Source organism: Rattus rattus, chromosome 9, assembly GCF_011064425.1.
Source record: "Rattus rattus isolate New Zealand chromosome 9, Rrattus_CSIRO_v1, whole genome shotgun sequence".
Lineage (NCBI taxonomy): Eukaryota > Metazoa > Chordata > Mammalia > Rodentia > Muridae > Rattus > Rattus rattus.
The window spans coordinates 32,077,754-32,092,666 of record NC_046162.1 but is presented as its reverse complement, the minus strand read 5'-3'; the positions used below and the strand labels follow the sequence as shown (position 1 = coordinate 32,092,666).

Sequence of the window (14,913 nt, the reverse complement as noted above, 5' to 3'; positions counted from 1 at the left end):
CTATTCCTGGTCTGTGCCTCTACCTAGCACCTTCCACAAAGCCCCTTTCACATCCTTGTTCCTCAGAGTATAGATCAGAGGGTTGAGCATGGGGGTAACAATAATATAAAAAAGGGCAACAAACTTCCCCTTGCTCTCAGAATAAGTGCTCTTGGGTTCCAAGTATGTGTAAATTGCTGAACCATAAAACAGAGAAACCACTAGAAGGTGAGACCCACATGTCCCAAAAGCCTTTCTGCGTCCAGCCATTGACTTTACCTTTAGTACTGCTCTAGCAATGTGTCCATAGGAGGCAAGAATTAATGTTGCAGGGAAGACCAAGATTATGGCTCTGACTACAAACATCTTGGCCTCTGTATCTCCTGTGTCCTTGCAGGCCAACTTGAGGAACACAGGCATCTCACAGAAGAAATGATTCAGTCGGCGTCCACAGAGTGGTATGGTCATCATGAGTCCTGTTTGAATCAGAGAGTTCAAGAAACCTCCTACCCAGGAAACAATGGCCAATGCCTGGCAGAGAACAGGGTGCATGATGGTCGTGTAATGCAGTGGACGACACACAGCAGCATAGCGGTCAAAAGCCATCACCACCAGGAGCACACACTCAGTGGATCCCAGAGCAAGACATATGAACAGCTGGGCCACACACCCTCCATAGCTGATGGTCCTGTCAAGTCCATGAAGGTTGATCAGGAGCTGGGGCACAGGACTGGTTGTGAGGCAGAGGTCCAGGAAGGAGAGGTGTGAGAGGAAGAAGTACATGGGGGTGTGCAATCGCAGGTCCATTCGGGAGAGAGCGATGATGGTAGTGTTGCCAAAGAGAGTTATGGAGTAGACAATTGAAATAAAAACAAAAAGGATGAGTTCTAGCTGAGGCCAATCTGAAAAGCCCACCAAAATGAATCTCTCTTCTACAGTGGCATTGAAACTGTCCATAGCCTTTTATGTGCAGAATCAGCAATGGGTAACTTAGTGTGCACTATGAAGATCAGGAATTTATACAACATTCCCTAAACCAGGCACTTTGATTTCCATGTTGCTGCTCAGTTACATCTGTTGAATAGTCTTTCTCCCGTTATTATAGAGATCAGTGGATTAGAATGATATGGTGTTTGTTTGAACTTTAGCCCTACTGCCTGAGTGTTGCAGAACTCTAGTCACGTTTGTCAATTCCTTGAATCTGATGCTTCCTTTTGTGAAAGTAGAGGTGATATCTTGCCTTGATAACAAAACAGATGTTGGTATCGAAATACACTAACATGGAATTGACATTTTAAAGATCAAATGTAGGGCTGGTGTTTTTCTTGCCAATTGAGTATTTGGTTTTGACTTCACACACTTCAAAAGTCAAGCAAAATAAATGAAAATTCAATGTGCAAAAATTCATACAGAATTCTTTGTGTTCTCTTTTGCTCTGTACGTGGCACAGTGTTCCTGTGTATCAAGTCCCAGGGCTAAGCAGGCAGAGATGCTGTGTTCATTCCCTTGTGCACCTCTGTGGCCTTCTGCTCACTGTGTGTGATTTGTACACCAATCCTCAGAGCTTTGCTTACACCACTGTTACGTGACTCAAGAAGAGTGGAGCTCTGTAATTTTAAGGGGTAGTTACTCATAACCAATTTGTTTTTCTTCATGACTAATCACGCTTGCAATGTATAGCATTTTTTAACTCAACGTTTCAACTCACCTTCAGACTTCCCAGGAGGAATTGTTCTCGTCTCTCCATTCCAAAGTTCTTGGCATCAATATGATCTAGAATTTATTGCTTTCAATGAAAATCTTTCTCATCTCTTTATTCCTCAAAAGTTTCTGGGCACCATACAACACGGTGAGTTTAAAAAGTCACGTCACCCCTTATAGCATGCTAATCTTAATAATATTAACAAATGCTATGCTACTGTTACTTTCATCCAGGGCATGTAGAAGATGTAAATAATTTTTGATTTGTGTGAAACAGCTGATTTTTCTCTTCAATATAGCCTCATGAAATATAATTAGCCATGAACACATTTTGATGAATTATAGCAGTAGAATATGTATAAAATTCCTTACCCTTAAGGGTTAATAGTTCTTGTGATAAAAATATAAAAAGTATATGAAAGTCTTCATCACAAAGAAAGAAATTAGTGATTGACAGAAGTGTCACTTCTGCTTAATATGGGAACTTGTGCCAAGTTTATACAATGCTTTTTTTTTTTTTTATCAAATTCATATTAGAAGGTCACTAATGGCACCATTCTGGACCCATGCTGCAAGATTTGTATTGGAGCACCACATGACAGCCCTTTTGGAAAAAAAGGAGAAAATGTAGAATATAACGATAAAGTGTTAGTATGTGTGCTACTCTAATCAACACAAGTAGGTAGATTGATGAGGATTAAGTGCTGTGAAGCATTTTTAAATTTTGAGAGATGTGTTGTGCAGACTTTTAATACTTGTGTGTCCTATCAATGTTCTTTAAAGACCATCCAACTGGATCTGGTGAACTTACTCAGCATTGTGCCCTCAACTCAGAGTGCAGCACTGGAGGGGTAAAAGTCTCTCAATGAACATTTCCGGGTGAATTAATGACTGTATTCCATACCCTCATATTGTGAGGGAAACACACAAATATCTTGGGTATATTTATTTTCTGTGTAATAATGAGGAATTAACAACGTCTTACCCTCATTCAGTGATACTCTAGATGGTAGCCACTCATGCTGTATGTGATAATCCCAGCTATATTTGTACTATGATGTAGACATTTTTAACATTCCTACAATTCAACAAAACATAAAAGAATTACATGAAAATTCCTGAAATCTTGTTTCCCAAAGCCTTAAACCCAATGTAACCAAGAGCTACAGACATTAAGCATCTTCCACAGTCTATGAAACAACACTGAAAAGGAAAAATTCAACTGAGGTTCAAAACCTCGCCTGGACAGAGATCGAATTGAGAGGACCATTCAACAATCATTTATGTTATGAGTAGAAACGAGAAAGTGACCCTGGAGTAGTGTTCAAAGAGTCCGTGTGAATGAGTACTGCCCACTTGACTAATGGATTTTAACAGATGCAAGCTAAGATTGGATAACATTCTGGTCTAGAACCTTAAAACAGAACCCTTAGTTTGAGAGGAAACCCAAAGGTAATTTCTCTTCATGTGCAGCAATCTCAAACCAAACTTGCTGAATAAAGTCCTGAGCTAGATTCTTCATGGGAATTTCTCTCTTTGATTCATTGATATAATCATGTCAACTATTTTCTGGATAATATTTTTAGTCTTCCATTTTCTTATGAATATAGCTATGAAAAATGCAGGTTTTTATAGTTTCCCTGACAAAACTCAGTTTAGGAAGTTGGACTATTTCAGACTTAAGTACCTAGAGTAATGGCCAATGCATGAGAGTGCTTGATATACCCCTGAGCCTACAGGAATAGACTGATTCCAGATTTGAATGGGTCCTTAGGCATGAAGCACTGCCATTGTGTCTGTCTTGTGTAGACAGTCTGGTGCAGACATAGTCCTGTTTACTTGGAATCTGGTCTTGTTTTGAAGTCTAGTGTGCACTGAGAGTCTCAACACCATGCTGACTGTAGCTTAAAATTTCTTCCATCTCTGCTCCACTGTACTGACTTTCCTCAGCCTCCCCAAGACCTAATCCTCCTTCTGTTTGTGAGAAAGGGTCCAAGGTTCTGATCTGCATGACTCTAGAGAATAGTCCGATCTTCACAACAACAGCCATGCTGTCTGAAGTGAAATTCTAAGTCACATCTGAAACTGATGCTAGTGACGGGCTGCGTCCAGTAAAGCTTACCTCCCTCTCCCCGTGTACCTATTACTTAGGTACCATTTTTTTGCACTATTGATAACTTCCTCTACCTCACAGAGCTTTTCTCTACACTTTCCTGGAGTCAGATGTGCTAGTCAGCCTCACTGTATCTATTCTGTGAAGTCAAATAAAATTATCCTTTTCTACTTTTCCAAGTTAGATTCAAATTTATTCAATATGAACTTACATAGGTCCTTCCCATAATTTGTAGTTCCATATCTCATGGGCCAGGTGAAGATTGGATTGTGCTTGCACTAGCTCAGGGACTGGGCAGCACTGAGCTTCCCTGTGGCAGTCCAGTGTCTGTGGATAAGAGGTATGGAAGACACAAATACCAGATTTTATTTGGTCAAAGACTGAATATCAAGGAACTCTAGTGAAGCTGACAACTTAAAATTCCTATTTCACTTCATATTGCTTAAATATTGTATTCCAGGGAAGAAGAGAATGATGTTTATCTGACATATAACCATTCCATTATGACTTCTGTTTCCATCCCATCCATCCACTACTTTCCTACAACTGCATCCCTAAATACAATATGATGTCTGACGTCAGATAGAATGCAGTGTATTAAGCAAGTCCTTGGTAGAAGGTTGCTTTAAAACTCTGATAACAGACCAAAGGACAATAAGGTTTACAAAGCATATAAGCATCGTAGATATGGAGCAAGTGATTTAAATAGAGCTTTTAGACTAGAAAACAAGTATGTAAATTCCTTAAAAGCAGCACACAGAAAACATACCCCCTTTACTTTGTTCTTAAAAGGTCCAGGCTTAACCAACTGATGACATTTCCAAGAAGGCAGGTTGTGGCTTAGTATGAGCAGAAGTGACAAAAGAATGAACTGATCTAAAACTATAATGCTGCTTGCTTAGAGCTGAAGATTTGATCAGAAAACTGTAAAACAGTCCTACAGGCATTGGCTGATGCACTGCAATATTGGAGACTACGTCTCAGTCCTGATCTTTGTTTTGTAGGATTTTTAAAAGTTTATTTTTTGTAGCAAACCTTTTTGGGCCACACAAACACTCTTGACATTTACATTCTTGATTTTTGGCTACAGCAAGGCCACTGGATATCTGTGTTCAGCTTTCTGTGTGTTTGTGTGCTTGACTGTGTGCATGGGCAAAGGTGTCCATACATAGTCTCCATAACTACTGTACAGATCAGGATTCAAGGTTGAATTTCTCTTCTAATAGCACGTGTTGTTTCATGTTTCATGCCAGTCCATTAATTTAATATTGTCAGACTGCAGTGGGACACTATTCAAACTGCAACATTCAATCTTCTGTCTGAGCAAGGGGTGGGTGGGAGGTTCTGAGGAATTCTTTTCTAATTATCTTCCCTGTTCACTGGATTTTACAATCAAGTCTAAGTCCACTTCTTTCTATTATACCACACAGGAAGCTCTGTCCCCCATATTTGGGCTATCAACTTACTATCAAACCATTTCAGGTACCAGACCAGCCTCCTGCCCCACATGTTCAGCTACAGGAGCAATAACTCTCTGATCAGGATATTTTCCTCCACACTAGAACCATAGCATCCCTTGCTGTCCCACAGGCATTTCCAGAGTGATCTTCAAAAGTGAGAATCACTCAAAACAACATGATGACAGTCAATGTACCATCACAAAATCACAGTTTGAATCCTGCTACCTTTATTTCAGATGAAAGACTAAATTGACAAATTACTTATTTTGTGTCTCAGTCTAAAACTGGGTTTCCTCTCCTTGTCTATCTTCCAGAAAATCTTCCTGGTTTTGAAATTTGCAAGTTTAATATATTGTACATGTTCATGTTAGAGGATAGATGCCAATGAAGACTATTAATAATAAAGCATGCCTTTTCATAAATTAAATGTTTTTATGTGCTCCAACCAGGAAGGTGGAGAGTAGGACTCAGTGCCAATTGCCCAGTGGAATATTGCCATTAGGAATTGTACACTGAATCCTGAGAATCTCATTCGATCACTACTCACCTAGAGGTCCAGGAGAGAGAACCATTTCATTTACTCCCCTAGATTCTGTTGGCTTGTGAGACACATTTAAGACTGTCTGTATCTAGAGAGATTCAAGGTAGACTTACTTCTTTGGTGTACTCATATCTTTTATGGGGTAGAGGTTTGGGGACAGGGCTCCCATCCTGGAAAAGTCATAATTAACCTTATGCCTCTGTGCAGTCAATATTTATTCTAGCCAATGGAGACCTGGTAGAAGTACCTTGTTTATCAGAGGACCTCTGGATTTTAAGACTATCTACACATATCCCTATTCTCAGAGCATGAACACCTTAGTTCTTCTGTCCTGGGGGCATTGTGTATTTCTCCTGAAAAAAAAAATAACCTGTTCATCAAGAATGTCCTTGGAGACCTCTGGGCCCCAATGTGGCAATTAAGTGCAGTTGGCAGACTCTCAAAGACCTGTCTTACAGATCCATCTATTCTCTATGCTGCACCCAAGCTAACCAGTGCTATCCAGCATGCTCACAACATACCTTAGTCATTCCTGAGACTCTGCATATTGAGATCCTCTGGTTCGGCCCAGGTCCAATCCACAGTCAGACCAAATTCCATGTTTCATTTGGAATTTGACCATATATCTCCTTCAATGGACTCCTCAGACAACTCTCTTAGTCTTTCCTATAGGTGACCATGAGCCAACTAAACATTTGTTTCCTTGACAAAAAGCTTGAAATGAAATACAAAATACTGTATGTCACCACCAATATTTATTGTTTCATTTCTTATTATTATTCTGTTTTGTCCACAATAAATTTTAAAATCAATATGTTCTGTGGCAATGCAGACTCAGGGAGAAAAAGGGAGATTTTAAAGTGGCCAATGGACAACCAGGGCTCTGAGAAAACTGTCCTCAACAAGTTCTAAGCCTTTTTAAAAATATGTTTCCTGAGACTTTGCCATCTATGCAAAGAGGAAACCCATAAATGAGGGAATCTCTCTCCTTCTCAAGAGATCAGCCTTCAGCTCTAGTAGTGACTGTGCCCTTGAAGACTTTGGGTGCTCAAGGTTTTCTGGTGAAGCCCCTTTACGGATAACCATGCGACTGTTTCCTCAGGTGACTCAGCACTGCAAGTGCAAGTTCAAATATTTGTTTAGACAAAAACACTTTCTTTTCTGCCTTGATTTGGATTATGTAGTAACTAAAAAAATCACTAAAGATTGCAGTATAGGGAAAATTAGTTGTCTCTAGTGGAATCTCCCTGGGTACACAAACTATGTTTTGGCCCCATGCTTACCAGTAGATGTCCAAAACCAGGTGAACTCAGTGGCAGTTTCAGAGGATGTGTCTCTCATACTGCTGTGTTTTGGCTTTTTAAAAGGAAAAATCCTTACCAGGCTCTTGCTTTTCAATTTTGTGTTTTTATAGGATTTCTCAATAGTCAAGTGTATGTGAGTATGTACATGGGACACTGGAGTCTGGTTGTCTTCCTCGGGGTGAGGGGATCAGCTGGTCCAGTATGAGTGTAGTGCAAGTGGCAATCATGTCCACTTCAATGGCAGTCATCATCGTGGTTTTCAGGACAACGAAAGGTCCTTTTCACCTGGCCTCCCCCATGTTCTGGTGAGATCATTTCATATAGACCCAGTCTTCTGGTTGAAACTTTTGTGGTTCTGAAACCAGGCCGTCTTCATAGAGGGCACATAGTTTAGGCCAAACATACTTATAAGCCCACTGAATTGCTCTGATCCTAGTTATTAATTCACTATCTTCCAGTTCTGCAACTACAGCCAACTGCAGGTTAGGTTCAATGGGGGCAGGGAGAACATAAATAATCCCCAAAGGGGTTAATCCCATCTGGTAAGGAAAATTCCTTACTTGATATAGGGCAAAGGGAAGGAGCATCATTCAGTCTCCACCAGTCTCCATGGTTGATTTAATTAAGGTCTCTTTTAATGTTCTGTTCGTTCTTTCTACCTGTCCTGAACTTTGGGGTTGATATGCACAATGTAATTTCCAATCTGCCCCAGTAAATCTTGCTACATCCTGGCTTACCTTGGACACAAATGCTTGTCCATATTCTGACCCCATAAGAGGGAATTCATACCTGGGTAAAATATCCCCCAGCAACTTCTTAGCTATTACCTTTGCAGTCTCTGTCTTCACTGGGAATGCTTCTGTCCATCCAGAGAATGTGTCCACAAACACCAAAGTATTTATGTAGGCATACTTCCCTGGCTTGATTTCTGTAAGATCAACTTCCCAGTAGGCCCCCAGTGACTTACCTCACAGTTGAGAACCTGGATGTTTGGCAGTGTTGTGGGTATTGGTTAGCTGGCAAGCTCTGCAGCTTGACACTATATTCTTGAGGGCTCTCTGCAGGTCACTGAAAGTCACCTTAGATTGTCTTTACTGTGTCGGCCATCTCTCTGACTCCCATGTGAGTGACTCTATGGATTTTTCTGTGGATGGCTTTTGCCAAGGAGGTGGGTAATGTTGGCTTACCTTCAGCTGTTTGCCACCAGACTTCTCAACATTGACTCATGGGCTGATTCTTAGCCCATCGGATCTCCTCTTCTGTACAGACTGGGAATTCTGTCAGGTTGGGGTTGGGTGGCTCAGGCAGGATGGCAGGCAATATGGAGGCAGCTGTTTCTTCCAGGGCTACCTCCTTAGCAGCTTTGTCTGCTAAATTGATACCTCTGGCTACTGGTGTTATTCCTTTTTGATAGCCTGGACAATGTATGTTTGCCACCCTCTTTGGAAACCAGAGGGCTTTGAGTAGCTGTAGGATTTCATCTTTGTTTTTGATAGTTTTCCCTTCTGCAGTTAGGAGACTTCTCTCCTGGCAAATGGCTCCATTTACAGGAGCAGTTGCAAATGCATAGTGGTTGTCCATATAAGTGTTAAGAGTCAATCCTTGCCACAGAACGAGGGCCTGGGTTAGTGCTACCAGTCCAGCACTTTGAGCTGAAGTACCTGGGAAAGACTCTGAGCCCAGTGTACCTGCATGCCCATGGTTACTGCTGCTCCTGCCTTTCTCTGACTCTTGTGGTTGAAGCTGCTTCCATCTGTAAACCAAGTCTGCTCTGCCCCTTGCAGAGGGGAGTCTTTCAAGTCTGGATGGGTACTATGTACCTGGGCCAAGATTTCACTTCATTGGTGGAGCTGATGGTTCGAATTAGGATTAGGGAGAAGTGTCATTAGATTCAAGGAGACAGGTAGCTGGAAGGTAACTTGCTCAATGTTGATTAGTAAGGTCTGATATTGAGTCATGTGGGCATTACTGAGTCACTGATCATGTGGCTGTTAGAGTATCCCTTCAGTTGCATGGGGTGTAGATATGGCTAAATTCTGTCCCAAAGTTAATTTATCTGCATCCTTAACCAATAATTCTGTAGGTGAAATGATGGTGGCCATCCTAACTTCTTTGACAAATCAGCCCCTGGCCATTTCCATGGCCCCAGAGTTTGGGTCAGGATGCCATTGGCTGTTCCTTAATGTTCATCAACACATAGACAGAATGGCTTAGTAATGTCTGGGAGCCCCAAAGCAGGGGCCGACAGCAAGGCCTTATTTATTCTCTCAAAGGCTCTTTGGTGTTCCTGAGCCCAAACAAAGTCTTTGCCTTCCTTGGTGGCTTCATATAAAGGTTTGGCTTTCTCAGCAAAGCCTGGAACCCGTAGTCTGCAGAGCCTGTGGACTCCCCTGTCCTGGGCTCTAGGGTGGGGATGTTGAGGATCCTCTCTTATCTAAACCATCGCTGGCCCTCTTTCAGAATATAACTAAGGGGCTGGAGAGATGGCTCAGTGGTTAAGAGCATTGACTGCTCTTCCGGAGGTCCCGAGTTCAAATCCCAGGAACCACATGGTGGCTCACAACCATCTGCAATGAGATCTGATGCCCTCTTCTGGTGTGTCTAAAGACAGTGACAGTGTACTCGAATACATAAAATAAATAAATATTTAAAAAGAATATAACTAAGATAGGGGACTTTTGTCTTACACAGCTGTGATTTTTTTTTTTTGGCAGATGCCCAATATCCCATGTTCCCCAGGGCCTGTAGGAGATTCTGGGTCCATGTTTGGCAACTCTGTTTGGTTTCTGCTGCCAGTAATAGGTCACCAATGTACTGAAGAAGAGTTATGTCTGGGTTATTAGCCCGGTACTTATCCAAGTCCTCCTGCTAAGGTTCCTCAAAATTAGTGGGTGAATTCTTATAGGCATGAGGCAGGCGGGTCCAGGTGAGTTGTCCGTTAATGCCTCTTTGGGTATCATACCATTAAAAGGCAAAATATTCCTGGATTTTGGGAGCCAAGGTTAGGCTGAAGAAGGCATGTTCTAGGTCAAGAATGAAATACCATTTCTGAACTAGTGGCAACTAGCTCAATAAGGAATAAAGATTAGGCATTCTGGTGGGCGTGGGGTGTATGTCCATTACCCCATGGTTAACTCCCCATACATAGGTCCTAGATGGGGCAATTGTCATTGGAATTTGGCTTCTTCACAGTCAATAAAGTGGTGTTCCAGGCTGAGTGAAATGGCCTGAGGACTCCCAGACCGAGCAGTTTTTGGATATGGGGGATGATCTCCTTCCGTGCCACGTGAGACATGGGATATTGGTGGACTCAGGCTGGATCTGCCTCATGGCTTAAGCTCTATAAATACAGGGGGGTCGATGTTTCCTCAAGCTCATGCCTGGGGAACCTTTTCAAGCAAAGATCCAAATCTTGTTTGTGGGCGTGGGATTTGGCTGGTGAATCATATAGTCTATGCTCATGCTCAGAAGCCTAGTTACGTGTCAGTACCTGGATCGGATCACTGTTCTGATCCATTCACCAGACTTTCCCAGGTTTAAAATGAATTTGGGCCCTCATTTTTGCTAGGAGATCCCTCCCAGGAAGGGGTAGGGGGAATCAGGAATGACTATGAACAAATGGGTTACCTGTCCCATTCCTAAGTCTGCTTGATATTCTTTGGGTAGTCCATGAATATTGTTTGGTGCCTGTGGCCCCTTGGACCCCGTACTTCTTGGAAGACAATGACCTTTCAGCCTTTAAGAGCACTGAATGTTGAGCTCCAGTACCCACCAGGAAGTCTGGAACCTTCCTCTCTACTCTAAGGGTTACCCTGTGCTCAAGGAGAAGGTCCGAACCCTGCCTCTCTCAATCTTCTTCCTCAGTGAACATGGTCTTAACCTTTGGCTTTCTCTTTGAGCATTGTTTAGCCCAATGCCCTTCCTCTTTACAATAGGTGCATTGGTTCTTACCTGAGATTGGTTGATTACCTCCTATAGGCCCTTTCCCTTCCGCCATACTTTGGAGCTGGCACTTCCTTTCTCTCTGGTCCTGTATATTATTGGCAAGAAGGATTTTGACCAAATCTCTGTTCAATATCTTTCCTGTCTTAATCTTCTTTTCATCTTTTGTCTCCCTATTATGGTACATCTTCTCTGCAACCTCCACTAAATCCCTCAATGTCTTCTCTCCTAATCTTTCTAACTTCTATAACTTCCTTCTGATGTCTGGTGATGAGGGATGTATAAACACCAGTGCTATTGTGTTAGAATTCTCTGCCTCCTCAGGGTCTAGGTGCCTAAAATGGTGGAATGTATTCATAATCCGCTCAAGAAACACTACATGGCCATCATTACTCTCCTGTCTGACATCATAATCCTTGGCTAAATTTGTGGGTCACTGAGCAGCTGCCCTGAGATCTGCCATTAGAGTTTGGTGATAGATTCAGAGATGCTCCCTACCTTCACCTGTATTGTAGTGTCAAGCTGATCTCCTGAGGGAAATTCCTCATCTATGTCAGCTGTGTTCTAGGTTGGAGCGCCATTAGCTCCCAGGACATTCTTTCGGGCCTCCAAAATGATGCCTTTCTTTTCCTCGGTGGTAAAGAAAATCTAAAAGAGCTGCTGACAATCATCCCAAGTGGGATGATGAATGAAAAAGATGGTTTCTAAGAGGCCGATGAGCTCTCTAGGGTTATCGGAGAATCTGGCATTCTCTCACCTCCCATTATAAAGATCAACAGTAGCGAAGGGCCAGTAATGGTGGGGTTGATTCACTTGTTGTTTGGCTGGCCCCATTGCCCTTAAGGGTAAAGCAGTGGAATCTGCCTTTCGCTCAAATGCCTCAGGAGGAGTTATGAACCAAATGGATTTAATAGATATGTACAGAATCTTTCATCCTAAAAAAAAGAATATACCTTTTCCTCAGCACTTCATGGTTCCTTCTCCCAAATTGACCACATAATTGGTCACAAAAAATCCCTAATAGAGACAACAAGTTTGAAATAACCCCATGCATCCTATCAGATCACCACATATTATGACTGGTCTTCAAAACAACAAAAATGACAGAAATTTCATATACATACAGAAGTTGAACAATCCTCTACTCAATGATAATTTGGTCAGGGTTGAGATAAAGAAAGAAATTAAAGATTTTTAAAATTTAATGAAAATGAAGGCACAATATACCCAAACTTATTGGACACTATGGAAGCAATGCTCAGAGGAGAACTCATAGCTCTGAGTACTTCCAGAAAGAAATTGGAGAGAGCATAGACTAGCAGCTTAGCAGCATATCTGAAATCTCTAGAACAAAAAGAAGCAAATACACCTAAGTGGAGTAGATTGCAGGAAATAGTTAAACTCTGCGCTGAAATCAACCAATCAGAAACAAAGAGAATTATAGAAAGAATCAACAAAACCAGGAGGCCATCAACAAAATCTACTATATAAAAAAATGAAAAAACCCCCACATGATCTTCTCATTAGAAGCTGAGAAAGCACTTGACAAAATTCAACACCCATGCATGTAAAAAGCATTGTAAAGAGAGGTATTCAAGGCCCATATGTAAACATAGAAAAAGCAATATACAGCAAACCAATAGCCAACATCAACCTAAATGAAGAGTACTTTGGAGCAATCCCACTAAAGTCAGGGAGAAGTCAAGGCTGACCTCTCCTCCCCCACCCCCACCTATTCAATATAGTATTCAGACCAATTAGGTGACAAACATCATTCAAAGCAATACAAATTGGAAAGGAGGAAGTGAAGATATCATGTTTGTGGATGATATGATAGTATACATAAGTGACCCAAAAAATCCATAAGAGAACTCCTACAACTGATAACTTCAGCAAAGTGGCTGGATATAAAATAAACCCCAACAAATCAGTAGGTTTCCTCTACTCAAAGGATAAATGGGCTGAGAAAGAAATTAGTTTCTTCTCTCATCAATAAAAGTATCTTCGCCACGGAAATAAACAAAACTGTAGTCCATCTGTGTAGCTTTTGATGCTTTTATTTGGTGCTGTTTTACAGATTTTGTATTTTCTTTAAGTGTAATGATATCATATTTAAAATTCTACAGGTTTGAGGACCTAGTTATATCCACAGTCCCCTTTTATTTCTGTAGTAACAGGAACTAAAAGACTTGAAAGACAGAGGTGACCTGAGAACCTAAACCCTGAGGAATGAGAGGATGCTGAGCTAATTAGGAAACATTGTGATGAGCAACTTCTATCTTATGGGCAAAGTGTCATCTAGGCGACATACATTTGGGAGTCACTGGCTTTGGAAAAGGGATATGACAATCAATTAACTCTTCACTCACCTCTGAAATCCCCGTTATTTTCTGAATGTGGTGAGAATACATCATCTTCTCAAACTTTCTTGTGCAATGTTTGAGATAAGTCAACTTTTATTCTTTACTTGTAAAGAGCTTAGATATTAACAGAGAAAAACGTTTAAAAGATCTTGATTTCAAGCTCCCAATGATGAAAACAACAAAATTCTGAGACTTACTGCAGGTTACTTCTTTATCAGTAGAAAAGGGTAGACTTAAGGATATGAGTGTTATCACAGAAAGTTGTAATGGTCCTGCTTTTTTCTCTGACTCCTAGTCTGTGCCTCTACCTAACACCTTCCACAGAGCCCCCTTCACATCCTTGTTCCTCAGGGTATAGATCAGAGGGTTGAGCATGGGGGTAACAATAGTATAAAAAAGGGCAACAAACTTCCCCTTGCTCTCAGAATAAGTGCTCTTGGGTTGCAAGTATGTGTAAATTGCTGAACCATAAAACAGAGAAACCACCAGGAGGTGGGACCCACATGTTCCAAAAGCCTTTCTGCGTCCAGCCATTGACTTTACCTTCAATACTGCTCTAGCAATGTGTCCATAGGAGGCAAGAATTAATGTTGCAGGGAAGACCAAGATTATGGCTCTGGCTACAAACATCTTGGCCTCTGTGTCTCCTGTGTCCTTGCAGGCCAACTTGAGGAACACAGGCATCTCACAGAAGAAATGATTCAGTCGGCGTCCACAGAGCGGCATGGTCATCATGAGTCCTGTTTGAATCAGAGAGTTCAAGAAGCCTCCTACCCAGGAAGCAATGGCCAGTGCCTGGCAGAGAACAGGGTGCATGATGGTCGTGTAATGCAGTGGACGACACACAGCAGCATAGCGGTCAAAAGCCATCACCACCAGGAGCACACACTCAGTGGATCCCAGAGCAAGATATATGAACAGCTGGGCCACACACCCTCCATAGCTGATGGTCCTGTCAAGTCCATGAAGGTTGATCAGGAGCTGGGGCACAGTGCTAGTTGTGAAGCAGAGGTCCAGGAAGGAGAGGTGTGAGAGGAAGAAGTACATGGGGGTGTGCAATCGCAGGTCCATTCGGGAGAGAGCGATGATGGTGGTGTTGCCAAAGAAAGTTAGGGTGTAGACAATTGAAATAAAAACAAAAAGGATGAGTTCTAGCTGAGGCCAATCTGAAAAGCCCACCAAAATGAATCTCTCTTCTAAAGTGGCATTGAAACTGTCCATAGCCTTTTATGTGCAGAATCAGCAATGGGTAACTTAGTGTGCACTATTAGGAATTTATACAACATTCCCTAAACCAGGCACTTTGATTTCCATGTTGCTGCTCAGTTACATCTGTTGAATAGTCTTTCTCCCATTATTATAGAGATCAGTGGATTAGAATGATATAGCATTTATTTGAACTTTAGCCCTACTGCCTGTGTTTTCCAGAACTCTAGTCACGTTTGTCAATCTCCTGAATCTGATGCTTCCTTTTGTGAAAGTAGAGGTGATATCTTGCCTTGCAAACAGA

General features: G+C 41.7%; 2 protein-coding genes across 2 annotated transcripts; both read right to left on the bottom strand.

The window, feature by feature from the left end:
* LOC116909310 (olfactory receptor 10-like) lies at window positions 1-936 on the bottom strand. Its single transcript, XM_032912850.1, has one exon. It carries the CDS (start codon window positions 934-936, stop codon window positions 1-3), a length of 936 nt encoding a protein of 311 aa, XP_032768741.1.
* Window positions 937-13,694: 12,758 nt separating this feature from the next.
* LOC116909227 (olfactory receptor 10-like) lies at window positions 13,695-14,624 on the bottom strand. Its single transcript, XM_032912730.1, has one exon. It carries the CDS (start codon window positions 14,622-14,624, stop codon window positions 13,695-13,697), a length of 930 nt encoding a protein of 309 aa, XP_032768621.1.
* Between the last annotated feature and the right edge of the window lie 289 nt (window positions 14,625-14,913).